This window comes from Drosophila rhopaloa, unplaced genomic scaffold (genome assembly GCF_018152115.1).
Source record: "Drosophila rhopaloa isolate 14029-0021.01 unplaced genomic scaffold, ASM1815211v1 contig_178, whole genome shotgun sequence".
Taxonomy (NCBI): Eukaryota; Metazoa; Arthropoda; class Insecta; order Diptera; family Drosophilidae; genus Drosophila; species Drosophila rhopaloa.
Window position 1 is genome coordinate 10,896,049 of NW_025335059.1, and position 12,898 is coordinate 10,908,946.

Genomic DNA, 12,898 nt, shown 5'->3' on the forward strand with positions numbered 1-12,898 from the left:
ATCGGCTCTCTGAACAAATGCCCCTCGCATTGACCGAGTTAACAAATTTCCTTGCTTTTAGCATCATTAAACCCTCTCAACCCCACAAAAACCATTAAAAAGTTTAATTATTGACCTAAGAAAGCTGTCACTTGGCATTGTCGTGCCAAGATAGCCGTGCTCTCAACAAAAGCAGTTAGCGACTCGTTTCAAAGTCCACACGATGCTGTCCAATTAAAAAGTTGTTGCACACAGTAAGAATATAATTTCGAAATTAGACTCACTGGCAGATGGCCCAATAAAACTTATCAACCAACTCATCCATATCTTTACAGCATGCTAATTAATCAAAATAGCTGAATAAGCGTTAATTTTTTTTTGTGTAGAACCGAAATTTGGCTAGAGTACAGTGTTGATAAACTTTGTGAGCTTTGAAAACAAAAGCAAAATATTAATATTAAACAATGAGCAGCATCATCTATTTAGTAATTTATCAATATTTGCAACTTTAAACAAAGTGAACTCAACATCAATAATTTACAAAACCAAATCGAATATTTTAATCAAAACAGTTAATTAGGTACTACCAAATTTAAAAATAATTTTCAAAACAGCAAAAGTTTAAAAGAAAAATTATACATTTTTAAAAAAATTTGATTACATAAATAAATGTTGGGCAACAAAATGTTAAATTATTTTTTGGTACAAGCGATGAGACAAAATTGTAGAAACCCTATATGTTGTCAAACCACACATTCATTAAAAACATTTTATTTTAAAAAAAGCAAGTGTGGCTGAAAGCCCTACCTTTCTTTACTTTGGCGCTTGAATGTTAAATTGAATTTTTGCAATTTTTATTTTTCCGGTTCTTTAAATATAATATAATAATAATAATAATTTTTCCAGCTGATTTTTATTTGTAGTTTTGTTTTTCTTTGTATTTAAACTTATTATGTTGATGCTGTTGTTGGTAGCTGTCTAGCTTTTAATGTTTAATGCTTACATAATTTTTCAGTAATTATTATTAAATTATTTCCGTTTATGCTGTTCTGTTTCTGTTCGGTCAAAACACACTTATTCCCAGTCCGCCACCAATCTGCCAGTTGTCGCTCCAGCTGCTGCTGATGTTGTTGCTGCAAGGCCTCCGGTCCGCTGGCAGTTGCCGCTGCTGTTGGTACCGCTCCCAATCTTGCTGTTTCTAATGCTAATGCCGCTGCGGAGGCGGTAGCAGCGACAGCGACTGCAAAGGTGTCGGGGGCAGCTGTTGATCTTGTTGCTGCTGCTGCTACTGTTGCTGCTGCAGTTTCTGATGTTGAAGTTGCTGCGGCTGCAGTTGCTGATGTTGCTGTGGCGATTGTTGGTGTTGTGGTTGTTGCTGCTGTGGCCGCAGTTCCTGCTGATATTGTGGTTATTGTTGTGGTCAACCGCACGGCGGCCATTGCCATTAACAATGCCGCGGCTGCAGCTCCTCTTCATCTGATTCTGACTATTGTAAACTGTTGATGTTATCTTTGTTGCTGTTGCTGTTGCTTTTACTGTTGTTGTTGCTTCTGCTGTCGCATTTGCATTTGCATCTGCTTTTACTGCTGCTGTTGTTGATGTTGAATTTGCTGATTCTGTTGGACTGCTGCAATCTGGAACGCATCACATAGCATACTTTCTAGTCCACTCTCGTGCCAGCTCATTGTATTTTTCCCGATCGGTTTTATATATTCTGGCAATCTCTGGAACAAGCGGATCGTCTGGATTGGGATCACAGAGTAGAGAGCAAATTGATAATAAGACTGAAAGAAAAAAGGAGTATTATTAGATTTGATGTCATTTCAAAGCTTTAGGTTAACTCACCTTTTGAAATAGTTAATGCTGGCGACCACTGAGATCTTAATATATCGAGACAAATCGATCCATTGCTGTTAATGTTTGGATGGTATATGCGCGTTGTAAAAGCCACTTTAGGTGGTTTAAAGGGATAGTCTGTTGGAAAATGTATAGTTAAGAAGAATACACCTCCTTGATAAGGGCTGTCCGGCTGAAAGAAAATAAAATGAATGAAGATTAGAACAGTGAAGCTAGTTAATAATTCAACAAATTTACTTGTCGGTATGGATTGGGTTCAATTGACAAATTAAGTGACCGATATAATTAATACATTTTTCTCACATTTTCATTTATAATAATAAATGATTTGATGTTTCCAATTCAAACAAATAATTTTTAATAAGGTATTCCCTCCATTAAGTATTATGACTCAATATTCATCGCGTCAGACCGCGAAAACATTTTTTATTAGCATTGTAAATTGAATATTGTGTAAACAAAAGTCAATTACATATTTCAAAAACAGTATAATTAACTATATGCGCTTATCTATCCATACTGACTATTTTAAGTCATCGTGCTTATCAGTTGTATACACTCTCTATCAGCTAAATATAAAAATATAATGCGGTAACTTAACATTCTAGTGTAATTATTATATTTTTGAGTCTTTATGGTAAGCTCAAAGTAGAATATAAACCTTTTTAGGTTGCGTTTTTTCTTCTACTTAAGCTTACCATGAAGAAAAGATAAAAAGGCTAAAACAACTGAACAGCCTTATTCTGCAATTATCTATATCAACATTGAACACACCAATCCAAACCTAAACTAAAAATTAACTGAAATTAATTTGGACTCAAAATTAAGATCAATTTATAGCTGCGATTTGATCTCCATCCATTTGATCTTATATTTCTCTTACCGGGCCCATTATTGTAGCTTGCCAGTGAAATACTGTAAGAAAAGAGAAAATGTACATTAATCAAACAATTTTAAGAACGCATTTAAGATAATGAGATAGAACCCTACAGAGCAAACAAAAAATTCAACTGCAGTAAAACGTTTGTTTGTTTTGATTTGTATGGAGAACTATATCTGCCCTGTAGTTGAATGACTGTGTGTACAGTAATCACATAATGCATATTTACAATTGGTAATGGAATGCTAGAAAATGTTAAATATCCTTGGATGTATATTTATTTGATTGCCTGGTGCCACTGGGCCAAGCCTTACTGTATGTGCTCACTCACTCACATCTAAATAAACGTACCACTCTCTCAGTACCACCCACCAACCCACTTCCTTTCTCATGGCCATGCTCTTTGTCGATTCCTCCACAAAAGAACAAACAATGCCAGCCAAAGAGCCTTGGCACCGACAATTGGCAGCGACGTCAGCAGCAGTAAAGCACCAAATGTCTCTCTCCCTTGAAACTAAAAACAAAAACGCTTTAATAAAGAGACTATCTACGAACGAATACCCTGTAACTACTGCGTCTTAAAGTATTATCCGTACTGTAAAGCATTTTTATGGCTAATATCAAAATCCCTTACCTCCCAAAATAAACTAAACTTGCATGTTCGTCCTTCAACTGCATATTATTAGGTTTTAAAATTCAGCTATAGCTATAGAATTCAATTGTAGATTAACTTTACACTGTAGTAATAATTGAATATAAACATTCTTTTGAGTATTGAAATAATTATTTCAATGTAAAAGTTACATGTAATGTACGAGAGATTGCTTTTTATACATGTATTTATCCACAAATACAGCATACCCTTGACTCCTGCAAACAGAGCATTATAAATACCCTTGTACTCTGCGAGTAAACGGCATTAAAAGAGAGAGAGCTCGGAAAGTGCGGCAATTGGTTCACAACCATGGCCAAAACAGAGCCACCAGCAAAATACCGTCAATGTCATCCTAGGGAGCTAACGAACACGATTGGGGAAACCCTCTCTTTGTTGGCTGAGAACTGGCAACTGAAAAGTGGGGCCCTCGGTAACCAGCTGCTGCCTTGACCATAATTACACGAAATGTTCATTTGTCCATTTGCTGTTGAATTTCGAGTACGGAGAATGCGTCGGCATTGTATTTGCTTTAGCTCAGACAAAAGTAATCTCGTAGCTGCAGCCATGATTATGCCACTTAAACAATAATCAATAAATTCTGCTCATTGCAAAGCGATAAAAGCCCGGAGGGGAACCAATAAGCAGTGAAAGAAACAAAGCAAATATATCTAATATTCATTTTTGGAACAATATTTTTTTTCTCGATTTTATATTTTTATGTTTTTTATTGTGTTGTTTATTATTTGGAATGTTAAGCTATGGTTACTCAGAGCATTTGTATAAGACAAAGCTTTGCCTAGATCTGCAATCTAATTGCTCATGCTGTATCAAGACCTAGTATTTTTTTAATGTGTATTAAAATAAACAACAGCTAACCTGCAACTTATTACCAACTACTTAATTGATTAAATAACTATGTTTGATGCCTCCATTTTAATTAGCTCAAAAGCATTCGATCAATTTTCCTTTTAAGTGTATGATTAAATCATAAGGTTTCTTTTGGCGTGCTTCGATTTCAACGGATTAATTTAACTAACACGAATGGAAAGACAACCCCACACTGAGCGAAAACTATTGGGAGCTGTCATTGCACTCGGGAGAAAAGTAAACAACACCACAAATCCAAAGTAGGCCCCGCCCTTTACTGCAATTCGTTCCTTTTTACTTCAGTCGTTCGGAACTTTTAGGCAGGGGTTTGAAAATCACCGAATGATAATGCAGACAAAATGATAACATCTGCGGAACTAACTCAAATGAATTTGTGTATCGATGTACATATGTACATCACACTTTTATATACAAATAAATTATAGCAAAGACGATTAAATACTGATAATAGAAATCGAGTGAAATCGCTTGGTTGCCCGCAATTATCAACAAACGATGACAATTAGCATTATTTACTACTTTATGATGAACTTGAATGAGTTCCACTTCCTGACAAGCAGAGATACAGGGAAACGAAACACAAAGAAAAAAAATTGTTTTTATTTTGGCTTTTCTTAATAACATTTTCACTTCAATAAACAGAAAGTATACAAATGAACATGATTCTACAAATATAGTTATTTACAAGGTTGTCGATCTATCTATTAGGTGCTTCAATTTTTGACCTCTTTCTCTCATTTCATTTTTAACAAAGTATATCACGGCTTTTTTGGCCATACTACATATGAACCTTCAGCAAGGCGATGTAATTACACGATTTCACTTTTAAGTGACGTCATTGGAGAGTGACCCCCATATGACTGGCACCTCTTCTTCTTTCGAGGCTTTTCAATAACGGTTGTCTGTGCTCAGTACCGCTTTACGTGTTATAAAGTAAGTGAATCCGATCCAAAACCAGTGTGAATTTGTTGACTAATTGCATGTCGGCATCTTAAATTTAAAATCGAGTTCAAACCAGCGAAAAAAAAGAACAACAAGCTCCGAAACCAGAACTAAGTCATGGCGATCAGCTGTTTGGAGGCCGTCGCAATCACAAAATAAAGAACTGAATCCAAACTCAGCGTAGAAGAATCCAAAATTAGCATGGGACAAGCTAAAAGTTACCAGAAATTGGCGAACAAACAAAATATAAAATGTCTACGTTAGATGCCTAGTCACGAATAAGGTCTATGACGTGTTGATGGTCAATCGATAATATTTAAATTTTTCATTAGCAATTTCGTGTCGCAAGTCCTTACGGCGACTGTCTTTTTTGAGGGCTTTTTACTACAACTATTTGGAGAAATATGTATAGACTTTGGCAAGACGAGCTTTATTATTATTATTATTTTTGTTCATTTAGTGTATTTAGATATCTCTAGAACCCTTATTTTCTTTTGAATTTCATAATGTGGGTGGTTTCCTTCTAATTCTTATCTATAGAAATACCAAAAATACAATCTATCTCTTTTCTGTGGGTGTATGTTTTTTTATATATTTTTATTTTATATACCCTTTTATGACTCAAATTGGGCAACTCAAATATTTCCCATATTTTTTTCCTTCTCAGCCCCCACAAGATGTGGTGAAATCAAAACTTTGCTCATAGCTCCATAGCATAAGAGGCTGACTCATGGCAAATCTTCAAGATGATGAACGAACGTTGACAATACTTACAATCATCTCCAACTGGACCGGCTGAACATTGTGCAGGTGGATCTCTGCCCAGATCTTGCAGTTCCTATTAAACAAAAGAAATTTGCAGATATTAGTGATTAAATTTGAAATATATTTTTTTGATACCTTTATATTCATGTTTCAAAACTTTAGAGAACTTATACAATCCGATAGTTTTTATACCCTTGCAGAGGGTATTGTAATTTCAGTCAAAAGTTTACAATGCAGTGAAGGAGTCATATTCTTGATCAGCATCACCAGGAGAGTCGATCTAGCCATGTCCGTCTGTCCGTCCGTCCGTTTCTATGTAAACTAGTCCCTCAGTTTTAGAGCTATATACTTGAAACTTTCCCAAAAGTTGTCTTTCTATTGCAGGTAGTAGTAAGTCGGAACGAGCTGGATCGGACGACTATATCATATAGCTCCCATAGGAACAATTGGAAAAAAATTCAACAAAATTATAACTTTGTTGTTTTTAATTTTTTTTTTTGTTCTTTGTTATTTGGTAATATTTAAATATTATGGAATTACGGTTTTAATTCAATTAAAATCGGACAACAATATCTATAGCTGCCATAGAATTTATGGCAAATTGCAGCGCCAAATCGACATAGCTTCATGGTTTTTAGTAATATAGTCGATGTAGTCGATTTCTTATAACTCCAAGGGTATATAAACTTTGGCTTGCCGAAGTTTGCTTCCTTTCTTGTTTATTCTCGTATTCGATCCTAGTTTTGATTGTGTGAAACCTCCTTTTCTATTAGATTTATACATTTTAAAAATAAAAACACTTTACACTGATCTAAACCCTAAACAAAAGCCGGTTTTCTAATTACAGGAACCCCAAAAACAGTTTTCCGAATGATAAATAGTCAAAAAGAGCATTTTTTCATGGCTATCTGCTTATGTTTTCCGGTTGTCGGTTCTTTTGTTTTGGTCTATAATGCACGCACATCTCTATATTTTTCCGAGGGGTTGTGTTAGTGTGTGTGTTTAGCATGCAAATGAGGTAAATTTTAAATGCAGAATTTAAAAACAGAAATATAGGGATACAAAATAAACATTTTTATGCGAGAGTTCGGTTCAAAGCGAGAGGGAGAGACGTGAAAAATCAAGTTCGTTGGCCCGGACCACAAATGGCGCTGTCTCCCTCTGCCCCACCCCCTGCCCACTCGCTCCATCTCTGTTGCACTCGCACACACGCACGCACACAGCTGAGCGGCCGCCTCCCCCTTCTCCTTTACGCTTCTTTAGTTATCACAGCTGCCCCCACACACACATTTGCACAAATAGGGGGGGAAAAAAGGTGTAAGGTAAACCGGCAAAAAAAAATGTATATAAAAAGAATAATGAAGATGAGCTGCGAAAGAAGAGCGCGGCTCAGGGGTGAAGTGAAAAGACGAGACGGAGAAAGAGTGAGAAGCTAGAGCTTCTGTGTTGTGTGCGTGTATTTGTAACGGCACCCCAAAATTTGAGTGGAACACAACAAAAATAGCCGTCGCGAGAAGAAAAACGTCGTGCCTTTTCGCCCCATCTCACTCGCACATTCCGAGAATTGTACCTGTTGAGCAAAAATAAATTACAAAAAATTGTAACATTTATTTTTTTTCGTTTGGAGTAGGAGGACTTATGACTCATAAAAGACAAAACATGTAAAACAAAAACAAAACCAAGCACGCACACAAAAAGAAGTATTGATATGATATGATGAGCAAAGTCAGACATTTATCATTTTTGGAATAGTTATTAATTTTAGATATAAATGCCAGATCGATATTATATTTTTTTGTAACTATTTGATTGAATATTAAAATATATAGAGAAATGTACTAAGTTAAAAAAAATTAGGGCAGGGTGGTGATTTTAGTAATGTCATCTTAAAAAAATTTAGAATTTATCAGAAGTTATCATAACTCACATATTAATATTATAGATTTATATTTTCCTGACTTTTCCATTTTATTTCGATCTGCCCCTTTTTCAGTGTATTTTCCAAGCGTTTTGATCCGCGTTTAAGCCGAGTGTTTTCTCTCGCTCTTTAACTCTCTTTTTTGGCAAATGAGGCCAACTAAAAAAAAACCTTGAAGAATTTGCAACAAAAAAGAGGGGGCGTATTTGATTTGTTAAGTTGTTACTACAAAATATACTTTTATTTCCTGTTTGCCAATTCGTTTTCATTTAGCCAGGAATTTTAAGTTGGGAAAACTACGAAAATCGAGGAAAACTCAATGGCCATGACGCTGACGCCGGCAGCGCGACGTCGAGACAGTCAGCAGACCCCCACAGACACACACTAGCATACTTAACGTTATTCTCACGCTCACACACGCACAGATAATGTACAAATTCCGCGTTCACCGCTCATTTCGTATGTAAATTATGCTTAATTATAATTTATAACTAATGATTTGGGGGCCCCTTTTGGTTGTAGAGAGTTTTGCAACACTAAACACCGCACGCACACACTTGCGCTCTCTTTGGCTCTGCCCCATTGTGAGAGGAAGACAGAGAGAGGCCTCAGCTGTCGCTACCAAAGGGAAGGTGCCAAGGACAGAGCGAGACGGCTTGCAATGGCGAGCCAAGTGATGGCGAGACTTTGGATTTGCGCGTGTGTTGGTGGGGGTATGACTATGATAACCGGCTGAAAACGAAAAAAAGATCCCAATTTGCCAAGTAAATTTTTCACAACTGCAAGATATTTCTAATGTTTTTCAAGATGTTCTAAGAGTTTTACGACAGAGGGGTGTTTTAAGCCCTTGAACATTTCGTTTTCCGATAAAACTGAGGGTAAAAAAATCATTACTGGACAAGGACAAACGCCGCGCAGGCACTTTAAAAATAATTATCGAAACACGCACACCTAGGCGACACCACCTATATACATTTATATTCTTAGGGGCTACACTATTTCTAAATTATCAGCCCAAAAAGTAGGGTTAGGTTAATTTTATACGCTTCTTGCTTTTGCTCTGTTTTATTTTTTGCTGGATCTTTCTGCGGCGCTGGCAGTGTGCGTGTGTGTGAGGGTGAGAAAGTATGCGAGTGCCATGTACAGCGTGTATTGGGTAACAGCGCCCGTAAAGCTGCGAAAACTCCGCCGTAGTTGCAATAATGTAAATGCATCCAGGTGCCCGGCACACACACACACAGGCACACAAACAATGCACATTTGCATTGCACTTTCACGCACGCAACGCACACACACACTCTCGTACAAGTAACGGAAACGATGACTGCACCACACGTTGCCTTGCCCACCACACGCACACATCCTCAGCCCTTTTTCACCACCCTAAAATTTCTAATCTCCTTCTAATTAGAAACTTATTAATTAATGTAACGCCAGCTATTTTTCCCCTTGCTTTAAGCACGCTTCTTTTCGGTTTTGCCTTGCTTGTTCTTCTACTTTTCGTCGTGTACCTACATACGTTTCACATTTCTTGCATAAAATTTTTTCGCCCGAAGAAATTCATGTCTGTTCACACTTTTCTCTACTTTGAATTCGGCTTGGCCCAAAAAGTTTTTGTTTTTCAAACCGTTTCGTAGTTTTTAAATTTTTTTTTCACATACCTTATTGATTCTTTTTAACGCCATTTTCTGATTGAAATTTGATTTTCTGGGTTGTGTGTGTGTGTGTTTGGTTGGATCGTGGTTTGCTAGTGTTGGTGTCTCGCGTATTTCTTTTGTTCTTCGCACAGAATTGGATTTTCAATATATCTCCTGCTGCTTGCTTAGAATTGAACGAAAACGAAACACAAAAGCTGCGTTGCGCCTCAAGAACTTTGATGCTTAAATATGGCTCTCTTGGTATTGTGTCCCTTGTCTCGAAATAAAGCAGCACCAGCGCACTGCGAGTATAAACGGCGACCCGACGAAGACTACGGCGATGATTATTTTTTTCCAATCAATGCGGGGCCTTTCGAGCGCGTGTGCAAGTGAGACAGCCGTACAAGAGTTGACCGCAGCGAATGACTGTCCCGTTGACAAAGCGTTTGTGAGAGCAAGATGAATAGTGTGCGGAAGTGGTGGCGGTGTTGTAAAACGGCAGTCCAAAAGAGCAGTACAGCTAGACAAGCATTAGCGTTGCGTATATATCCGATTCATGCGGAGTGGCCAGATCGATTAGGTGGCAGCTCCTTGGTGGGAGGAATCAACTGATTAGTATATAATAAAAACTAAAACATTCCGATTTCAACTCACTTTAAATGGTTTTGGTGCGAATGATGCGATACCGGCAGCAAGAAGGTGTCTTGTCTTTTCTCCTAAGTCCTTTTCCGCGTTGCGTGCGCAAAAACGTTGCAATTTATTTGTTGATTTGTTAGCACACAACGTAAAGTGTTGCTGGCTGCCGGAATGTTTTTACTGAGCAATTTTGATCCTTTGCTAATCCGGAGTGTGTGACATATCACAGACTAGCTACTGGGTTGCATAATTGTCAAAGCGTTATTTCCAAATTTAAATTTACCCAGTCCGCTGATCTGGCAGGGCTGCTGGTCGTGGTTGGCGCACTTACCAACACTGCCTACTAATCGCTTGCAACTCTGTGTTCTATCGATATATGGCAAAGGCCGTTGGTATTTTTTGGTATTTCTGCTTGGCCTTGTTAGCCATGGTCACACTTCCACTGTCTGCAAAATATTTTAAACAAAAAGTGCTTGTTAATTAAGTAATTTACTTAATTTTAGTGACTGTTTTGCCTGTTTTTTGGCTTACTTAGGGTTGTGCCAGTGTTTTCTTTGGTTGGTTGGCTTTTTGGTATACTTTTGTGTTCTTTAACTCGCTCGTGTATCGCCATCTCGCTCCCACCCCCGCAATCGGCTCCGTGCGTTTTTTTTGTGCATTTTTACACAAAACTCACACATTTGTATGACCAAGAATTTACACTTTATTTTTGCGAATAAACCCGAAATAAACGCGATAATGTGCAAGTGCTACTAAATTGTTGGCAAGCGGTATATTCCGCTGATTCTTACCAACCCATAAAAATGGAGGAGGATAATGCTAAGGCCCTAAAAAACAACAACAAGAACAACTATAAAGGACGCCAGCAGCTGCAGGGACACGCCCACAGCACCTCCCCCGCCTTCGTCGAAATATTTATATTCGATTTATAGTAGTAATTGTAGTCATGCCAACAACAAAAACAACAACAATTTGCAGCGAAGAAGAATCAGCAGTAATACGAGAAAATTGCGATACGCCAATGGCGACCCCAACAAAAACAATAACAACAACAACAACGTCAAATGCAGCAGCCACAACAACAACATTGCACAGGGAAGAAGAAGCAGCGGCAGCCAACAAAACAAAAACAACAACAATATTAGCCGCTGCAGCGGGATGCCACAAGCCGTTATTCTTCAGCCGCCGCTTCCAGGACAAACGGAACTTCAGTTCGCTGCCGCTGTTCGTTTACGCGACCTCCCCATCGACACACGCCCACTCGGCGGACGGGGTGGGCGTGGCCAAAGAGGCAGCCGCATTCAGTCATAAGGTGAGTTTGATTTATGCTTTACAATTTTATATATAACTCCTAAGGGAACTAAACGATCTCTACAGAATTTGATACATCCACATAAAAGTTAAAAATATCAAAAATACAAAGTTTGATCACACTAACTTAAAATATATTTACATAAAAAAAATGGTTACAAACAAAGCTATTTTTACTACAATATTATTTGTTGATCTTATTAATACATGCGTAAACTGCAATAACAACCTTCCAAAAAATCAATCCTTGATAGAAAATATTCAATTCAATTTCTGGAAACGCAACCATACTCGACTGCTTTGATACCCAAATACAACATTCATAAAAATAGTTCCCCTTTTTTTTTTTTGGATTACGAGTAACATAATATTGATAATCTAAACCACCATCACAAGTGTTAATAAACGCTTCCTTACATACAGTATAGTACATACTTTCACAAAAAAAAACACTATTCTTTTATTATAAATGCGACATGAAGTAATATATAGTATTAGTTAGTTGGGCCTGGTTTGGTGGTTAAAATAATAATACACCCTAAAGGTTTTACCTATTTCCACCTTCCTCTCTACATCTCTTTTTCGAGCAGTGGCACCCGCTCTTTCCGTTCTGAACTTGCGTAATGGATCACTTCCGCTGCACTTTCAGCTTGAGTCGTGCCATATCTGAATTTATAATTCCCGCCCAATGCTTATTTCAACAGTAAACACTAGGTTAGGGGATCACGATATTTGCTTCTTATTTGGAGTCCAATTTATAAAAATTAAAGGAAAAATAAAAATAATTACAATTTTAGTTAGGCTAAATAATATTTTATTTTGATTTTACTTTTATATATACATGTTTTTTGTATTTATTATATAATAAATATTTTAAAAAATCTGCAGATAACATATTTCCTCAGTTTAAATCTGACGGTTCATACAAGTTTTTCTAAAAAAGATCTGTACATGTTTGCTTTGTTCTAGCTTATAACTACTGTATTTAACTTTTAAAGTTCTGCTTGGTTACCGCACTTCCCGCACCCTTCCTCTTCGCCTCTTTGTTCCTCTCGAAAATCGGTGCATGCAGAATCAGATCTCCATTAAAAATGCGTTTTTAATGTTAATCAAAAGCGGTTTAAAAAATGTTTACTCTGCGTTTTTTTTCGGGCTGTTTCTGTATTTATATCAGTATCTTTTTCGAGTTTCTGCACTGCGGTGATCGCTCAAACGTGTCAGACATTAATGAGCCAACCGCCAAAGCCGAGCGTAACTGTGCTTTGTCTCATTTTCGGTGGCGAGAGGGGAAGGTGGCAGGGGGAGCGGTCGAGAGGGGGCGGGATGGTCGGGATGGGCGGTATGGGCAGGTGGTTACAGGTGCAGCCATTGACTGGCGAAGCGCTCTCCTTTGTTGCCTCCCGCTTACGGTTCGTTCTCTCTTTCTGCCG

At 37.6% G+C, this 12,898-nt stretch overlaps 2 protein-coding genes across 4 annotated transcripts in view; one reads left to right on the top strand and one right to left on the bottom strand.

Moving 5' to 3' along the window:
* Positions 1-873: 873 nt before the first annotated feature.
* Positions 874-9,921, bottom strand: LOC108044498 (ubiquitin-conjugating enzyme E2-17 kDa). Its single transcript, XM_017123532.1, has 5 exons — positions 9,546-9,921; positions 5,976-6,039; positions 2,720-2,751; positions 1,825-2,008; positions 874-1,763 (listed from the first exon to the last, which is right to left on the bottom strand). Exons 1-5 carry the CDS (start codon positions 9,567-9,569, stop codon positions 1,624-1,626), a joined length of 444 nt encoding a protein of 147 aa, XP_016979021.1. The 5' UTR covers positions 9,570-9,921; the 3' UTR covers positions 874-1,623.
* A 656-nt stretch (positions 9,922-10,577) lies between these two features.
* The window catches only part of LOC108043120, a 59,748-nt gene continuing 57,427 nt past the window's right edge, over positions 10,578-12,898 (top strand). For all 3 annotated transcript variants that reach the window (XM_044459094.1, XM_044459095.1, XM_044459097.1), the window contains exon 1: positions 10,578-11,469. In XM_044459094.1, the coding sequence (XP_044315029.1) occupies positions 11,104-11,469 (366 nt within the window). In that variant the 5' untranslated portion in view covers positions 10,578-11,103. The remainder of the gene's footprint in view (positions 11,470-12,898) is intronic.

Coding starts and splice junctions, on each gene's coding strand:
- LOC108044498 (XM_017123532.1), bottom strand. CDS start 9,569: ATGGCGTTAAAAAGAATCAATAAG. Junction 6,040..9,545: donor CGTTAAAAAGAATCAATAAG/GTATGTGAAAAA, acceptor TTTGTTTAATAG/GAACTGCAAGATCTGGGCAG. Junction 1,764..1,824: donor AGCATTAACTATTTCAAAAG/GTGAGTTAACCT, acceptor TTTTTCTTTCAG/TCTTATTATCAATTTGCTCT.